This window comes from Lampetra planeri, chromosome 30, assembly GCF_965212315.1.
Source record: "Lampetra planeri chromosome 30, kcLamPlan1.2.h2, whole genome shotgun sequence".
In the NCBI taxonomy this organism is placed as follows: domain Eukaryota; kingdom Metazoa; phylum Chordata; class Hyperoartia; order Petromyzontiformes; family Petromyzontidae; genus Lampetra; species Lampetra planeri.
Window position 1 is genome coordinate 277,736 of NC_136136.1, and position 16,925 is coordinate 294,660.

The 16,925-nt window shown below is 50.6% G+C and overlaps 1 protein-coding gene across 2 annotated transcripts in view; it reads left to right on the forward strand.

The window, feature by feature from the left end:
* The window catches only part of LOC144728752 (regulator of G-protein signaling 7-like), a 97,567-nt gene that overhangs the window by 51,714 nt on the left and 28,928 nt on the right, over positions 1–16,925 (forward strand). For both annotated transcript variants that reach the window (XM_078608369.1, XM_078608370.1), the window contains 7 exons: positions 6,277–6,373; positions 10,792–10,842; positions 12,214–12,317; positions 13,492–13,543; positions 14,238–14,302; positions 14,880–14,956; positions 15,992–16,073. In XM_078608369.1, the coding sequence (XP_078464495.1) occupies positions 6,277–6,373; positions 10,792–10,842; positions 12,214–12,317; positions 13,492–13,543; positions 14,238–14,302; positions 14,880–14,956; positions 15,992–16,073 (528 nt within the window). The remainder of the gene's footprint in view (positions 1–6,276; positions 6,374–10,791; positions 10,843–12,213; positions 12,318–13,491; positions 13,544–14,237; positions 14,303–14,879; positions 14,957–15,991; positions 16,074–16,925) is intronic.

Genomic DNA, 16,925 nt, shown 5'->3' on the forward strand with positions numbered 1-16,925 from the left:
CTGGGCAGCGCAGGACGACACCTCAACGGGACGCCGGCCCTCGTCACAAGCTCCACCATCATAATCCGGCGAGTCGCGGCACCCCTCATGCTTGGCCCACGCACACGCCCGTCACACACTCAAACACCGCAGCGAAGGGGGGGCCAATATCGCGTACCATGGCACCAACACGCACCGCTCTGGGTACTCAGATTGAACCCAGCCAGTGGTCCGTGTTGGCCCATCGGGTTGTAGCCGCGTCGTCAGGGTCGTCGGCCGTTGTGGGCCACATCGATGGGGTCGAGGTGCGCATCCTGGTCGATACAGGAGCATCGGCGACCATTATTTCGGAGTTGATTTATAACATTCTCCCTGCCCAAAGCCGTCCTTTGATGCCTGTTAACGTGCCATTCTTTGCTGCTAACGGGGGTTCACTTGGCATCATCGGACAAATTCGTGCCCAAATTTGTGTCGGGGATATTAAATTGTCTGGGCCGATTTTTGTTTCCTCCTCGCTGGCGGTTCCGTGCCTGCTGGGGACGGACTTCCTGGCCAAAATGCCGATTAGGATATTAATCGACCAGGGATGCATTGAGCTCCCATCGGGCCGACGCATGGCGTTTCTGCCATCCCCCGCTACGAGCCGGACGGCGTTCGCGACGGTGCCGGCGTTCGTAGATAGAACGGTGCGCGTTCCTCCGGGGGCGCAAATGTTGATTCCTTTGAAACTTCGGCGGCCCTTCGCTAAGGGCATTGGGGCTCAAGGGGTTCTGTTGGGACCGTCTAGGGCCGGGGTCAGTGGACCTGATTTACTCCCGGCCCAGACCATAGTGAGAGGGGAAGGAGAACCCTTCATCGCGGTCCTCAATGTGGGCTCGCAGACGGTGGTGGTCCCACAGGGGACCGTGCTTGCTCACGCAACGCCGGTGCCCTGTGAGGAACCCGTCGCGAGTCATGTCGGCGCTGTCCCTGCACCGCGACCACATTCGGACAGCGATGAAGGGTGGCTCGAGGCGCTTTGTGCGGGATCGACGGACCTGTCAAATTTAGAGCGTCAACGTCTTAAGACACTACTAAGGGAATTTTCCGACGTTTTCAGTCGGGATAAATACGATTTGGGCTGCACTAATCTGCTGCGTCACCATATTGATACGGGTGACAGCGCGCCAATACGCCAGAATCCTTTTCGGTTGAGTCCCGCCGAAAAGGACCATGTCAAATCGGCTGTTGATGACATGCTAGCCGCCGACATCATTTCTCCCTCCAACAGCCCTTGGGGAGCACCGATCGTCCTGGTTAAGAAGCAGGACGGTTCGTTGCGGTTTTGCGTTGACTTTCGGCGCCTTAATAAAATTACGGTTGCCGACGCATACCCGCTCCCACGGATGGACGAATCGCTTGACGCCTTGGCGGGAGCGCGATTCTTCTCCACATTGGACTTACTTTCGGGATTCTGGCAGCTTCCTCTGGACGATGATTCAAAGCCTAAAACTGCTTTCCGTACTCCGCACGGCCTGTTTCAATTCAACCGGTTGCCGATGGGCTTACACTCAGCGCCGGCAACTTTCCAGCGGTTGATGGAATTGGTTTTGGCTGGATTGCAATGGGAGTCGTGCCTGATTTATTTGGATGACGTTATTGTCTTTGGCAAAACTTTTGATGAACATCTCCAGAGGTTGCGGGCGGTTTTCCTAAAGATGCGGGCTGCTAATTTGAAATGTAAGCCCCAAAAATGCCATTTGTTACGCGAGTCGGTGCGTTATTTGGGGCACATCGTGGGACGCTCAGGTATTTCTACCGATCCCGCCAAAACGCAGTGTGTAAGCTCCTGGCCGACTCCCACCTCAGTGGGAGAGGTTAGGAGTTTTATTGGGTTTGCGTCGTATTATAGACGCTTCGTCGCTAATTTTGCGACTATAGCAAAACCCCTACACGCTTTAACATCAAAAGGGGTTCGGTTCTGCTGGGGTCAGGAGGAGGAAGCTGCTTTTTGCTCCCTTCGGGACGCTTTGGTAAACGCTCCTCCCCTGATTTACCCTGATTTTTCAAAACCATTCTTGCTCGACACCGATGCGAGCAACACGGGTATTGGGGGCGTGCTCTCCCAGGTGGTTGACGGCGTGGAACGTGTGGTTGCGTACGGCAGTCGGGTGTTGTCTCCAGCGGAGCAACGATATTGTGTCACCCGTAGGGAACTGTTGGCAATTGTCCATTTCATCCAACAGTATCGCCCATATCTGTACGGTCGGCATTTCACCGTCCGCACAGATCATGCGGCACTGCAGTACGCCCTGAGGGTTCAACAGCCATCGGGACAATTGTCCCGATGGTTGGAGGTCCTCCAGGATTACGATTTCCAAACCACATACCGTAAGGGCGTTCGCCACACCAACGCGGACGCTCTGTCGCGCTTGCCAACCACCTCCGAGTGTGCATGCCTCCTGGGGTCTGGACGTTGCAGACCTCCAGGGGACACATCGGTTCCTGTCTTGGCGGCCGCCAACGACGACGATACAGTAGTTACTAATTCGATCGAACAACAGGGCAAAGATTCCCTGTTGGGGTTGCCCGTCATTGACTGGGGGCGCCTCCAGATGGAGGATGTGTCCCTCCTCGGGTGGCGACGTCGCGTTGGCGGTGCGGCGGGGGGAAAAAGAGGTGGTTCCGACGCATGGGAAATGTGCCAAGGCCTGCTGATGCATTGGGACGGGAAGTCGCGTCGACATCGGCTGGTGGTCCCTACTGGGTTGCGGGGCAGGGTGGTATGGGCCGCTCATGAGCGCCTCCTACACCTGGGGACCCAAAAGACTCTCGCGTTGCTGCAACTTGATTTTTATTGGCCTGGCATGACGAGGGATGTTGGGGATTTGTTGGGATCATGCCCTCGATGTGCACAACGCAAACCGCCGGCACGGGAGTCTAACCCGCCCTTGCAATCGATCAAAGTGTCCAGGATAAACGAGCTGGTCGCTCTGGACATTTTGGGACCATTCCCCGCCACCCCCAGGGGGAATAGATATTTGTTGACTGGTGTCGAGTATTTTACACGCTGGCCTATGGCCTGGCCTCTGGCCAACCAGTCGGCAGCAGCCATCGTGGAGGCCTTTGTTCAGGGTTATGTCCTGGACAAAGGTGCTCCGGAGAGGCTGCTGACCGACCAGGGCAGAAATTTTTCCGGTAAACTACTCAGACAAGTCTGTGATCTCCTGGGCACAAAGAAAATTCGGACCTCCCCATATCACCCACAAACTGACGGGATGGTCGAACGGTTGCATCGCACCATCACGTCCATGTTATCACAACAAGTTTCGGACTCGCAAACGGATTGGGACCTACAAATTCAGGGGGTCTTGGCGGCGTACCGGATGGCACCCCATGCAGCTACGGGGTTTTCCCCCTTTTACCTCATGTACGGCCGAGAACCAGACCCGCCTGTTCGTGCCCAGTTGCAGATCCCCGTGCCGCAGGGAAAAACTAATCTGGCTGACCACGTTAAATTTAATCTGGACAAATTGACCGAGGCACGGGATGCTGCAATGCAAAACTCTGACCTCCGTCAGAAGGCGAATGAGCGCCTCAGATTGAGTCGAGCGCACATGCTGCAGTGGAAGCCGGGGGACAAGGCATGGCTGCACTGCCCCCAGGTGCCACTGGCAACCTCCTCTAAACTGGTGCGGCCGTGGCGGGGCCCTGTGGAAGTGGTGGAGGTGTTACGACCGCAGTGCGTGCGCATCAAGTGGGGGAAGCGGCGATGGTTTGTGCACCCCTCTAGGTTGAAACCCTTCTCTGCGGTACACAATCACACTTCACACGCGCGTGGCCAAGCATGTGGGGGGTCGGCCGACTCGCTGGGTCCGTCTCCGTCGCTCTCACCTAATGCCTTGCCGGCTGTGCCACCTTCAGGTGCATCAGGAGTGACGGGCTCACGCCCAATCACCCCTCCTGCGGATACCGAGGGTCACGCGGAGTCGGATGAATGCTCACCCCAAGACGGCAAATTGCCACCTGATGGTCCGCCACGCGCGGTTACCCCGTGTGAGGGGCCCGCTGCAAGGACGCGCGCTAAAATGCGCAAACTGTTGTGAGGCCGGAAAATGTGTACATAGCTGTTGTGTTCATTGGATGTTGTGTGGGTGGTGTGTTCCCCACTCCTCGGATGTACATATGTTGGCTTCACCGTGTGTTGTGTGTGCGTGGTGGGTTCCCTGCTGATTGTATATAGGCTGTTTTTTTTACGGAATTCGTATTTATTCGGGGGGGGTGCGACGGGTTGTTTTCTCATCTTGCTGTTGCGTTCTTGTTCTGGTTCCTGTTATTGTTCAAAAATAGTGAGGCACACGCGCGGTCAGGGGGTGAAGGCACCTTTATTGTCAAATTTTTGTATGTTGGCAGCCGGGACGGCTGCATGCTATGCGGGGGGGAGTGATGTAGGGGTGTTAGAGAGAGAGCCCGTTATGCATGGCAGCCTATGGTAAACAAACACAGTAGGCGGGGCTACATGTGTGCACGAGCAGGTGCCCTCTGCGACGTCCGCGCCAGACACCCTGGGGGGTCGATTCGGTCATTATGATCCCCCGGGGCCCCACCCCTCAGGGAGGGGTTGGGTATAAAAGGGGAATGTATCGAAGGGCTCGGGAGTGTTGTGTTAGCTAAGAAGAGGAGACGGAAGACGTCCTAGATAGAGCCCTGGTCTCCCCCTGGCACGCCGTCCTTATCAGGACCGCGCAGGCTCGAGCCAGTGGCGTGGTACCAGAGCCAGAGCCAGTGCTGGTCTGGACTCTGGGTACCGGGCCCGACTGACCAGTGTCGGGCCAAGATAGCCTCCCCTAGCCCATTAGAGGAGGACTCAGAGGCAGGCTAGGGTTAGCCTAGAGGTGTGTCCTCAGATAGACGGGTGAGGGGGCCGATACCCCCTCAGTGTGTATGTCACAACGTGTGGTGTTAAATAAAGAAGTGTGCCTCCAACTCCGGTGTGAACGAGTCATAAGCGTTACTACACATGTTCTACCCTTGGTCGCGTGGATTTTTTCTCCATATCCTTCGTTTTTTCCCCTCAACATTTAGAAACATGCGTTTAGATGATTTGGCTACAATAGATGTCCACATGTTAAGCCACTTCGTTGAGCTGTCATTTGTGGCCAGGTCGCTTCTGAAAAAAAGCTAATAGCTCAGTGGGCTTTACCTGGTAAAATAAAAGATTTAGTTTTTAGTGATTTGCTAACCTTTCCTATACTTTGTACTCCTATCCTGTGTTCGTATGGTTTGTTGTTGTAACGTTCTCACCCGCCCCTTCTAGAGATCTGTGAAAATTAACTTTTATCGCTCATCGTATTTCTCCAGTACAAACAAAGAGTCTGATTCTGAACGTGGATTTTCCACCTCGGTCTTTGGGCTGTGAATGTAAATGCGCCGTCTGGAAGTGCGCCAGCGATGCACTTCGCAGGAGGAGTTTAAACTATCGCTGCTGCCGGGTGCTGTCAGCTGTAGTGTCGGAGAGCAACCGGCACCGGGGAGGCGATGGAAATGTGCGTGCAGGTCGCATTCTTCCTGCGTGCTTAGTTTGTTGCCCTTCCCCCGCACCTCCAATTATCATGATTGGCTACGTACAGTGCGAAAGAAGTTCAACATACATACACACATACAAGCAACACCCCGGGCACGATCGCCATGCCACAGCCGTGCCAGCTCGTTTCTGTTTATTTGCTCCCCTCTATCCTCACGAGACGATGGCATTTTTGGAGCGCCGATGAGGCTCCGGAAATAAAAATGCGAGGCAGCGACTTGTGAGCAGTATGTGCGGTGGAATAAAGTGTGGGTACCTCCATCTCGTTAATACATTTCATCTGACCTGTGGCTCTGGGCCAGAAGAGTGTAAATTCCACATGGTTATGGCAGTCACCTGTCTGTGCTCGCGAAAGGCATGTTTTTGTCAACATTGGCTTATTTCAATGGTTAAACGCAATAAAAAAAAACTGGCCAAGGCCTCGTTCATGTAAAATATCCGTCCATTTCGAGACGCTTACGATTTGTCGGATGTGTCCGATCGTTTGTCTCCTCGTGCTGTTTGTCAGGTGCCGTCACTCGTTTCCGTGATCGCTTCTGCGTCGATGGCTGACAGCCGCCATCCCCACCGGGTTGGCGAGAACTGCCTCGTCTGTCTATGCTGCCACGAAATGCGCCGGCAGTCGCTAACCGTTCGCTCCCCGCCCTCCCCTCCCGCGTTGTCTGTCCACCCGTGTGTCTGTGTGCGACTGTGTGCATCCGTGCGTCCGCCAATTTTGCCTGTTTGTGCCGCAGATGGAAGAGATCGTGACGCGGATGCAGGACGATAAGTCCGGTGTCCCCATCCGAACAGTCAAAAGCTTCCTCTCCAAAATCCCCAGCGTCTTCACCGGTGCGTGGACCTGAGTTTGGAGGGGGGAGGAGGAAGGGGGGGGCCTCAAATGTCAAGATTTTTAAACAGGACCCTTCATTAGGAATAACAAAAAAACATTCAACGTACGTTTTCTGGTAAATGTCAATGAAATACGAATTTTCTGAGATTTCCAGGGGGTGGGCGAGATGCGGGGGGGGGGGGGGCGCAATTGCCCCCATCGCACCCCCCCCCCCTGGATCCGCCACCGGTGTGGGCCTCGGGGGCGCAGCCATCGATGGCGGCCTGACGGACGCCTTCTTTATTGCGCGTGGGTCTGCAACGCGCACTGACCTCACGGTCAAAAGGTTCTGAGACAGAGATATTAAAAGTACATACAACACGAGGGGAAAAGGCGCGTTTACAGTTTAATTTCCACTCGTCATCACGTAATCCTGTTTGACAGGTACATTTTGATGGAAAGGTTTCACAATAACTGTGACGCAAATTCAGTTTTTATCTTCGGTGCAAACTTATTTTTGTAATAGCCGCATTTTACATGACTTGTTTGTGTTTTTATCACAGTTTTCATCGTCTGATGTTCAGCATGCTCACGGAAAACAATTTTCTAATTAACAAAATACCTGCATGTGGTGGAGCAAGCCAATGTATTAGTTGTTTGAAATGGTTTTGTTATTTATTTATTCAATTAAATTAACACATCAAGGCCCCTCGCCTTCGCCCGAAAGGCACATTTAATTATCCATTTCAAATATATAAATAAACGAGCAAAGCATCGCAGTGCCAATCGGCTGAATGCCTTTGCGGCATGGACAAGAGCAAGTGCGACGATTCAGACTTCTGTTTGACCACTGGCCTCGTGACCTGGTTCCACAAAGAGAACATTCCGGTGTGAGCTCCTTGCTCCGCCAGTCGTGCGTTCCCGAACGCTTCCTTCGGGGACCAATCAGTGCAATTCATTTTAATGCAGTGATTTACGACCGTCTCAGTAACCTGTGCGGGGAGAGGAGCTCTCCGGCTATCCAGCGGACAAGATGACACGAGTGTGAGTCACCGGGGAATGACCGCAGGCGATAAAGCCGCGCGCAGCACTGACTGAGGCTGGTTCGTACGTTGCATATTTGTATGTTGAACATCTTTGGCACCGTACGTAGCCAACCGTGCTAACCGGAGGTGTGGGGGAAGGACAGCAAACGTAACACAAGAAATTAGTTTAGAATCTAAATTTAAAAGTGCTAAGCTCCAGTGGCTTCCGAATAGAAAACCGCAGGAGGTTCACAGGGAGAGATGTCATCGGGGTTCTTTACCTCTCCCCACCCTCTTCCTGTTCTGTCGCTTCCCACTGGACCTGTTCCACTTTCGTCATCAATTGTCAACCTTCATCCATCATCATCACAGTTGGCTCCGTACGGTGCGAAATAACATATTCATTAGAAATTCATTGCAACTTTATTACCACCTTCGTGATCCTCTGCATCATCATCATCGTCATCATCATCATCAAGTTCCAATCATCTTCAAATTCCAGTCCAACTTTGATTCATACAGCATCGAAATGTAACTGTATTTCAAGGTACTATGTAGAAAAACAGTGGAAATATTTATTTTATGGAGACAAAGCATCAGAGAAAGAGATAAAGTAATCAAATGAGCAACATCTTGAGCCTGGATGTGAACCTAGGCATGGAGCAAGGATGGCTGGAGAAGGGAGATCCAGACCTTCGGGAGCAGTAGAAGAAAATGAGCGACCTCCCACTGAGTAAAGGTAGTCTTGAAACGTTGACAGACGACCTCTGTCTCTGGAGTGGAGAGTGCATCGAAAGGAGTTGAATTGGGATGACGGGGGAGGGGTCGGCCGGAGCGAGTCCACGAAAGATCTTGAAAGATAGTAAATGCAGTCTCAAAATGGATCCTGGATTTGCTTGAGAGACAGTGGAGGGATCGAGGTGTTGGGGTGATGTGGTTCTGTTGTAGATGCTGGCGAGGATTCTCCCAGCAGCAAGATCATCTGGAGTAGCCATTCTCATAATCGATTACCGGTTCCAGTTGTCAGAAACTAGGAACCATTTCCTGTGCAATTAGCAATTAAAGCACTGGTTGGCACGCGTGGCCATCTTACAGCACCTAAACTAAACTATACATTTTTTTTTTTTATATTTGAACCAGGTAAGGCTCACTGAGCCATAAGCTCTTTGTCAGAAGCGACCTGGCCACAAATGAAGCTCAACGTAGTGGCTTATCACGTGGACATTTCTAGCAGCCAAATCCTCTCAACGCATGATTTTAAATGTGGAGGGAAAAACCGGAGGACTCGGAGAAAAAATCCACGTGACCACGAGGAGAGCATGTAAATTCCTGTACACCAGACGAGGTAGTTAACATCTTGCCACCATGCCTATACCCATGACAGACTTAATTGCACGTGCTGCAAAGCGGCAACAGGCTATGGGTTATTACAATGTGGTTACTGGTAATGAAAGTAAAACGGTTTTAACAGTAAAAATGTGGAGTTAGGAGCCGAGGGTTTTGGCGAGGCCGTTGAAGAGTGGCAGTGGTTGAGTGGGGATGCGATGGAGGCATGGACGACGAGGTTGCTCGCGACAGCTGGTGGAAGGAGTTGGCATATTTGGGAGATGTTGGCGCAGACTGAGGGAAAGGATGCTGCAGACTTGAGCTACGTGAGAAGAGAACGAGAGATTGGGGTCAATGACAAAAAGCTTCACGCGCTTTCGGATGCGCTTCTGCAGTCGTCTGGAACGCTCGTCCTTCCGATATTAGGAAGCCACTGGAGCCATGCACTTTTAAATCATCTAGATTGAAAACGCATTTATTTAAAACTGCTTTTTGTGTTTAGTTGTTGTCCTTCCCCCGCACCTTCGATTGCCATGGTTGGCTACGTACGGTGCGGAAGAAATTCAACATGCCTACGTCAGAGCTTAGGAAGTGCGTTATCATTCCTCGTGGTATAGTATGAGCCGGGAATGGTGAGACTGCATCATTCGGTGAGAAGTCAGCAGTGGTTTTGTTATACGTGTCAGTAGTAATTTCCACCACAGACACAGGGACTGACTGCCACCAGAAACGTGTTGTCTCGTGTTGCTTTGTGAAAATGGAAACTTTGCCATGACTTGCCAAACGCTGTTAGAAAGACTGTACCACGACAATCGAGTCAGTGTCTCTGCTGCACCGAGCCACTGGGCCATGCCCGTCTCTGCTGCACCGAGCCACTGGGCCATGCCCGTCTCTGCTGGTGGTTGGTGTTGGACAGTGCGTTTAAGATTCCTGGCGGCCACTGCTGGAAATTCCACATTTCCATGGCAGGAAAGTTGTTCATACTTGGTTACCGGAAGTACCAATTGTCAGTCATGAATGTGGGGCTTGTCTGCATGTCCCCAAATAAACATAACCAACGTGTACACACGAGAGCACTGAGACGTCATGATATGTGATGTCAGCGTGGCCATCCACTTGTATGGATCCGATTTGGCAGCTCTTTTAAATCTTCCTCTCTCGGACTTTCAGAGAAGCCAAAAAAATAAAAATTCAGGGATTTTTCCTCCGGCGCCATCATCGATGCGGCTGTGAGGCCGCGCTGTCGTCATTGATTGTGCACGGCGACATGCGGCGATCAAACCCCAACGCCGCCGCCTCCACGCGAAGCGCAGTCGCGCTCCACAGAATGCCGCGTTCGCTGCCGCGCCACGCAGAGATCGCTGCAAGCTGCCGACGCTAGCACAAGCCAAGCGCAGCACATTTCACAGGCATTCTGTGGATTCCTATCGAAGGGGGCAATTGCAATGAATTGCGTGACTTGCCTTGGCTCAGAATGAGCTGATCAAGACAGTGGCTGAAGTAATTTCAGCACCACGGTCGTCTGCTCAAGCCGATAACTTTCCAACCTCCCCCCCCCTCACCGCCATTTGTTTGGTGCCATCCATCTGTGGGCTCCGCCGTTTCTTCTCTTCCCGATTTGTTGGTTTTGCTGCTCCGTTTATTTCCGGGGCTTTTCTTTCACAGATGGCATCTGCGGGTGGTCCGTCCTGCAGGAGGCAGCGTGTTGTTGGATCAGTGCAAGGGGCTTAGCACAGCGATGCGACGACATTTTACGAGGCGGTTATCTCCTCCAAGCTCCTGCCACCAGCCTTGCTGCCTCCGCCACTGCCACTCATCTCTGTCCGTGTTGCTCCTCCTCTCTCCTCCCTCGCGCTCGCTCGAACGGAGCCTTGCTTGTAAAAACTGGCCTTCATGCAAAGTGTTGTTCGGTATGTCCGACGTTTTACTGCACGTGCTCGGAGGCTGTTTGAGTGTCGCACAATGTGCGGTAGAACCAGACAAATGTGCCTGCGAGCTGGGCTAGACCGCATCTGGGGAGTAAACGAGTGGCGATGAGTGTGTTGGTGTTTGATTGCACTCTTAATGCTGTCCTTTGCTGCCAACAGGTGCAGACATTGTGCAGTGGCTCACAAAGAACCTGATTATTGATGATCAAGGTGGGAATACATTTTGCATTTAAATGAAAAATGATGCACCGCAGCACGATTGTGTCATGAACTAACATCCTGCGATCCTGCACACAGCTGCCTGCCTGCTTGGGCGTCCGTTGCATTGATGATGACGACCTCAGTGAGGATGTCCCCTGCTTTGTGCGCCAGTCCGAGGCTAAGCAGACTCAGCAAAGACTCGTATAGAGACCCCCAGACTCAAAAAGAGACCCATAGACTCACATGGAGACCCATAGACTCACAGAGAGACCCACAGACTCACATGGAGACCCAGATACTCACAGAGAGACCCCAGACTCACATGGAGACCCATAGACTCACATGGAGACCCATAGACTCACAGAGAGACCCCAGACTCACATGGAGACCCATAGATTCACATGGAGACCCAGAGACTCACAGAGAGACCCATAGACTCACATGGAGACCCATACACTCACAGACCCATAACCTCATGTAGAGGGCCATGGATACACCTACAGACCCACAGACTCACATAGAGACCCCATAACCTCTTATAAAGACCAACAAACTCGCATGGAGACCCAAAGACTTGCACAAAGATGCATACTGTGATTCAGTGAAGACTAGCATACATAATCCATAGACTCACAAAGAGATCCATAGACGCATATAGAGCACCATGGACTCACAAAGAGATCCACGCTGCAAGGTGAGCCCCAGTTCGGTGTCGAAAGCCCCTTCGTCGACGTCGCAGGTAGCAGCGGGGAGGCAATCGTCGTGAGCCGGCTCGGCGTGACGTCACTCCCTCTGGGTTCGGTGTCCGCCTCATGCTGCACAATCCCATCCGATAGCCTCCAACAATGTCCCAGAGCCGGCTCGGGTTTCACCGTGTACTTGAAACCTCATCTCGCCGAGCAAACTTTTGTGCTGCAAAGTCTACAAAGCTGTTTGGTGCACGGGTGAACCCTTGCAGAATAAGATGTCGTGGATAATGGTGAAATGTGTGCAATGTCATTCCTGCGCTACGCAGCAGTCTGAGAACAGTCGTTCACTCGTCAGAGAAACCCTCGCCGATTCTAAAGACTACTTGCACCGAGGGTCCTGCTTGGAATACGTGTTCACTTCCTTACACTGTTGTGCTTTGCATGTGTCAAGCAACTGTGGTGCCTGAAGAAACACTTGGGCCACCGAAGCTAAAAACACCCGCAAATCTGTACAAATCGGTCGGCATCTTGCTTGTTAAACTGCGTTTCTACCGGCGATCTGAGTTCCCCCCCCCCCGTGAACCACGGCCCCCCTGCTCCGGCTACACCCTCGGCAGCTCCTGCCTGCGCCACGTCGTGCCGGGTCGCTTGCTCGCGTGCCTGACGCGCGCGCGCTGCTGCTGCCGTGCAGAGGCGCTGCACGTGGGCACCCTGATGGCGGCCCACGGCTACTTCTTCCCCATCTCCGACCACGTGCTCATGCTCAAGGACGACGGCGCCTTCTACCGCTTCCAGGTGCCCCTCCACGTCCCCCTGCCGCTTCCACCGACTCTGCGGCCGCGCTATCCCCGTGGCCAGCGCTGGCTGTGGCAGGCAGACACTCGGAATCGGGAGGGTGGCAGTGTAGAATTTGTTATTTATGTCACGGAGGTTCATAGTTGGTAGAGGAGAAGGAAAAGTTGTTCCTGAGGCTGGACTTGAACCAGGGATAAGGAGTCACCAGCTCTCATAGCCGGGAGTGAGGGGGGGGGGTAAGACATTGGGGCAATAGAGAAGGAGCAACCTCCCATGAAATGAAAGTTGACTGGAGGCTGTGATGTCTGGTAGTTGGAGCACACTCCCCCGTGTGACCGGAGGATGAGAGGGAAGGAGTAGACACGAGCGAATGTCTGGAGGATCTCGACAACATTGAGGGCGGACTTCAATTCGATACAAAACTTTTATAGACAGCCAGTGGCAAATCGGAGAAATATTACTGTATAACACGCAGGCTTTTCAAGACCGATATTGTCTCATGATAACGTTTATTGGGTTGGGTCGGGTGAATGTAAAGCTGTCGTACACCCACCTCCACCCGACACAGCCAATTAGTCAGGGTTATCACGTGAAGAAAACGTGCCAATTAGTTAATAGTTCAGCACACCGGTTGTGTTAGAGAGCAAACCCACAACACATTAACAATTGAGTACAACGTTTCGCTGGTGATTACAACCAGCATCATCAGGCGATTGCCATACAATTCTGGTAATATGTTTGTATTATATGCCAGCACTGCCACGCTGGCCTTCATGTGAGACTCTTCTCATCGGCGATTGCGCCAAAGCAAAACTATTTGCTCAAGGGAGTGGCCTTCTTTGGTGTTGCCTGCAGTGAGCTACTGCACCACAATGGGTGTTTCAATGTGGCTCTTTCTTTGATCACTCAGAATAATAATTTGCGTAGTTTTGGAGAATGTAAACAACACAAATAAATAAGCAGACAATGTTTCCTTCACATATCCTCATCTCCACGTACAACTTAAAAGTATTACTTACACAACCCATCAGCCGCACGGCCTTCTGGGAACACTGGATATATTAAATGCAGTGTCTCATCTTCTTGTTAATAGTTCTCATACCGTTGGGTCCTGGGTTTAGTTGGCGACTTTTGAGCTCTTTGCGAGCTGAGCCTTATCTGTGTTTGTTTACAGACACCATTCTTCTGGCCTTCAAACTGCTGGGATCCAGAGAACACAGACTATGGTACGTGTTCTTTCTTCTTCTGGTTCATATATTACAATTTTATTCGCAACTGTCAACTCTTTACCGAGGAGATTTCTGCTTGGAATATTTGCCAATTCTGTAAAGAGTACATTGTAGTTTGTGTGTACGAGGACAGCAGCGGTGTCTGGAGAAAATGCATGCACATGAGGGGATAACACAAACAAATGCACACATAGGGTCAGCCACATAAGCGCAAAGTAAAGTTCAAATCCATACCATGCCTCAAGTGCTGTTTGCAACTATAACACCGGGTGAATATGACACAGTGGAGGCCCTTCTGCCAGCAGTGTTGTGATCAAGAAATTGCAGGGCTGCGCCTTTGCCTTCATCAGTAATTGAGAAACGAAGGCACCACGTGGGGGCGGGGGGGGCTCTGCAGCTGAAGGCGCTGTAAGGCCAGTCGGAGTCCGCCTCCCCGTCCCGCTTGAACGTCCTCGCGTGCCAATCGGTGCAATCTTCGTGAACTTTCCAGAGGAAACGGTCGCCGGTTCCTGATGGTTGGAACCGGTAATGAATCATTGACCACCACTTCACACGATTGGAAAAATAAGTATTTCGCCACCGTCACCATTTGCTTGAGTGTTAAAAATAAGTCAATGCGCCAAAAAAAGCGGCATGAAATGTGCGTGCGTTTAATCTCGTGTGTCGCCACTCTCCCTCTGTGTGCGTGCAGCCGTGTATTTGTGCAAACGAACCATGCAAAACAAAGCTCGTCTCGAGCTCGCCGATTACGAAGCGGTAAGTCACCCGCAAATTTAAAATGGACAGTTATTGAAAACAGAGAATATAATTGAAACACGTCACTCTGTTTTGAGATATCTGGAACTGTTGTTGATTTCACTTGCGTAGCGCATTGTTCCCTAAATGCGTCATATTAAATACCAAATACTGCAAAGGTTCATCTATATATTGGTCCAACAGAAAACACCATCTCGCTATGGAGTAGTCAAAGTAATTTATCATAAAATGGGCATTTTACATTTTTTTATAGTTATATCACACCACCTTTTACAATATTTTGTTATCATGTTACATTATTATTAACTTGGTAATCACAGTCGTCATTTTTATAACGCAAACATTTTTAGTTTTTTTATAGGATGTGCATGCTTTTGTATAGCTTTGTGTACGTGTAATCTCTATACAAAGTTTAAGCTTCTAATCTTTTTGTACTTAATCCAGATTTCCCTTGCAAAATAGGTATAAATGTAATTCCCATATATTGATGGCATTTTGTTATAAAAAGCCTCTTAAGGGTTCATTTAGGTCCTGCTTATGACATTGGCACTCTCATCTGCCGTTTGTGTTTTCACAGGAGAGCCTGGCGAGACTTCAGCGAGCGTTTGCCAGAAAATGGGAATTCATCTTCATGCAGGCCGAAGCGCAGGCTAAGTGAGCCTCCAGTTGGTTTTTAACATTCACATTTTACGTTCGGCCATTCCCCGGCGCGTTTCAATTTTTCCTCTCTGCAGCATCTGTCTGTCGCCGCTGTGTCCATTGAATGGAGACTCATAATGGTCACGTTAGAGCACTGAGTCGGAATCAGGGCTTGCACAGTTGGCCTCAGAAGGGGGCCTCGTCTGGCATTTTACCCCAGGCCTCCAAAAACCTTTCAGCTGACACCACTGATCCTGAGTTCGAATCCAGGCATCCATCAGTGTTTAAGCTGGCTTTTCAAGAATTGTGAAGCACTGGTCTTAATACATGAGTTCAATTGTTGTATTTTCTTACTAGTTTTATCCTAACCCAGTTATGAGTGCCAACACGTGTATATTTGATGGTTGTTAAAACATTGTGACCCACGCAATACAGCGTATGAAGGAGACCCATCGCAGTAAATCTGAGAGTGGTTCTGTGGTGCAGTCTTACAGGCCCATTCAATTGATTTCAGGCTCTGCTGACTGAAGTCCTGGAAAGATATCTTTTTTTCAAATACCTTGATCACAGCAAGATTGATGGTGAAATAAAAAAAACGGTGAAACGTGATGCAGTTTTATATCCTACGGAGGAGCAGCCATTTGTTACAATTTGGCCCAAGATTAAATGACAAATAATAAATACAAACAGTCTCCAAATTGCTTTCGGAATTCTTTTCCCCTCTGGTATAACGGCTTCATTATCTGACTATTCGTGGGTTGCTAAGCGATGCTACAAAGTCACACACATACAGTGAGGAGCAGAGCTTCTTATTAATTTATGTCAGCTCACATGGCCTCATTTTTTGCCCACAGTGTCTCTCAGTAAAGGACATTGCTCCCCCCTCACCTTGTACTTTTGTGAACATCTGACTGGCAGAAGACAATTAATAAGATATATGAGCTCACTCTAGACTCTGCCCTGCTGTGCTTTCTCAGACAAAAAACCCCCAAACATGTCACATTTCCCAAGGCCGTGGCGTTCACAACATGTGTCATTTCATCCGATTAGAGTCGACAAAAAACGGGACAAGATTGAGAGGAAGATTCTGGACAGCCAAGAGCGTGCGTTTTGGGACGTTCATAGACCAGTGGTGAGTCTTCCGTCCGTCGGGTTGATTTATGACAGGGTGGCAAGCCAGGCTGTTAATGGAGTCTCCACTTAGTTGAAAGATTCGACAGTGCAGAGCGACGTGCGCATGGAGGCATGCAAGCAAATGGACGCGTGAGCGCGCTCCCTCCCACTTCAGTTCCACGCACGTGCCAATCGTGCTTTTACTCAGGATGACATTAATTATTCAGCCCCTCTGATTGCCTGGCGGCAGAGGCAGCGGCCGGCCATCAGAAGGTCGCGAGTTCAAATCCTGGTTGGAGATTGACTCAGCAGATCATCCTTATGAGGTCGATAAAATCAGTACCACTTAGTGAGGATGTCAACAGTGGTTGTCCTCTGGATAGCCTTTCTCCTTCCACAGAAATGAGGAATTTCCACTACGAGCTCAGGGCTTTAAAGAGATGAGTACTGAGGCAGTACTATTGGTTCAGTACAAGATGCTGCTGAAATTGTGTACGCTCAGAAGGCTGTGGGGCCAATGGGTTATGTAATAAATACTTTTATTTTCATGTAGAGAGACAGAAGGAGACACATTGTTCGCTTATGTATGTTATTTATATTGCCCTAAATGAGGCTTTAGGTTATTTTGAGTTATGTTTTTACAACCAGGGTTACTGTTCCAATTAACTTCACTCAATGATTTTTATAAAGATGTTGAGGTCTGCCAGACAATTTCTGTCGTCGTGCCATTCATTTTGTGTTCAGCCACCAACACTGCATGTTGCAACAACCACTGCCTTCTGCTTCTCTCCTCGCACTGCTCGACTTCGAGTGGTTGCTACGAGTTATTGTTGCATATTTCACCTTTGGGCGTGTGGTCAAAGGCCCAAAA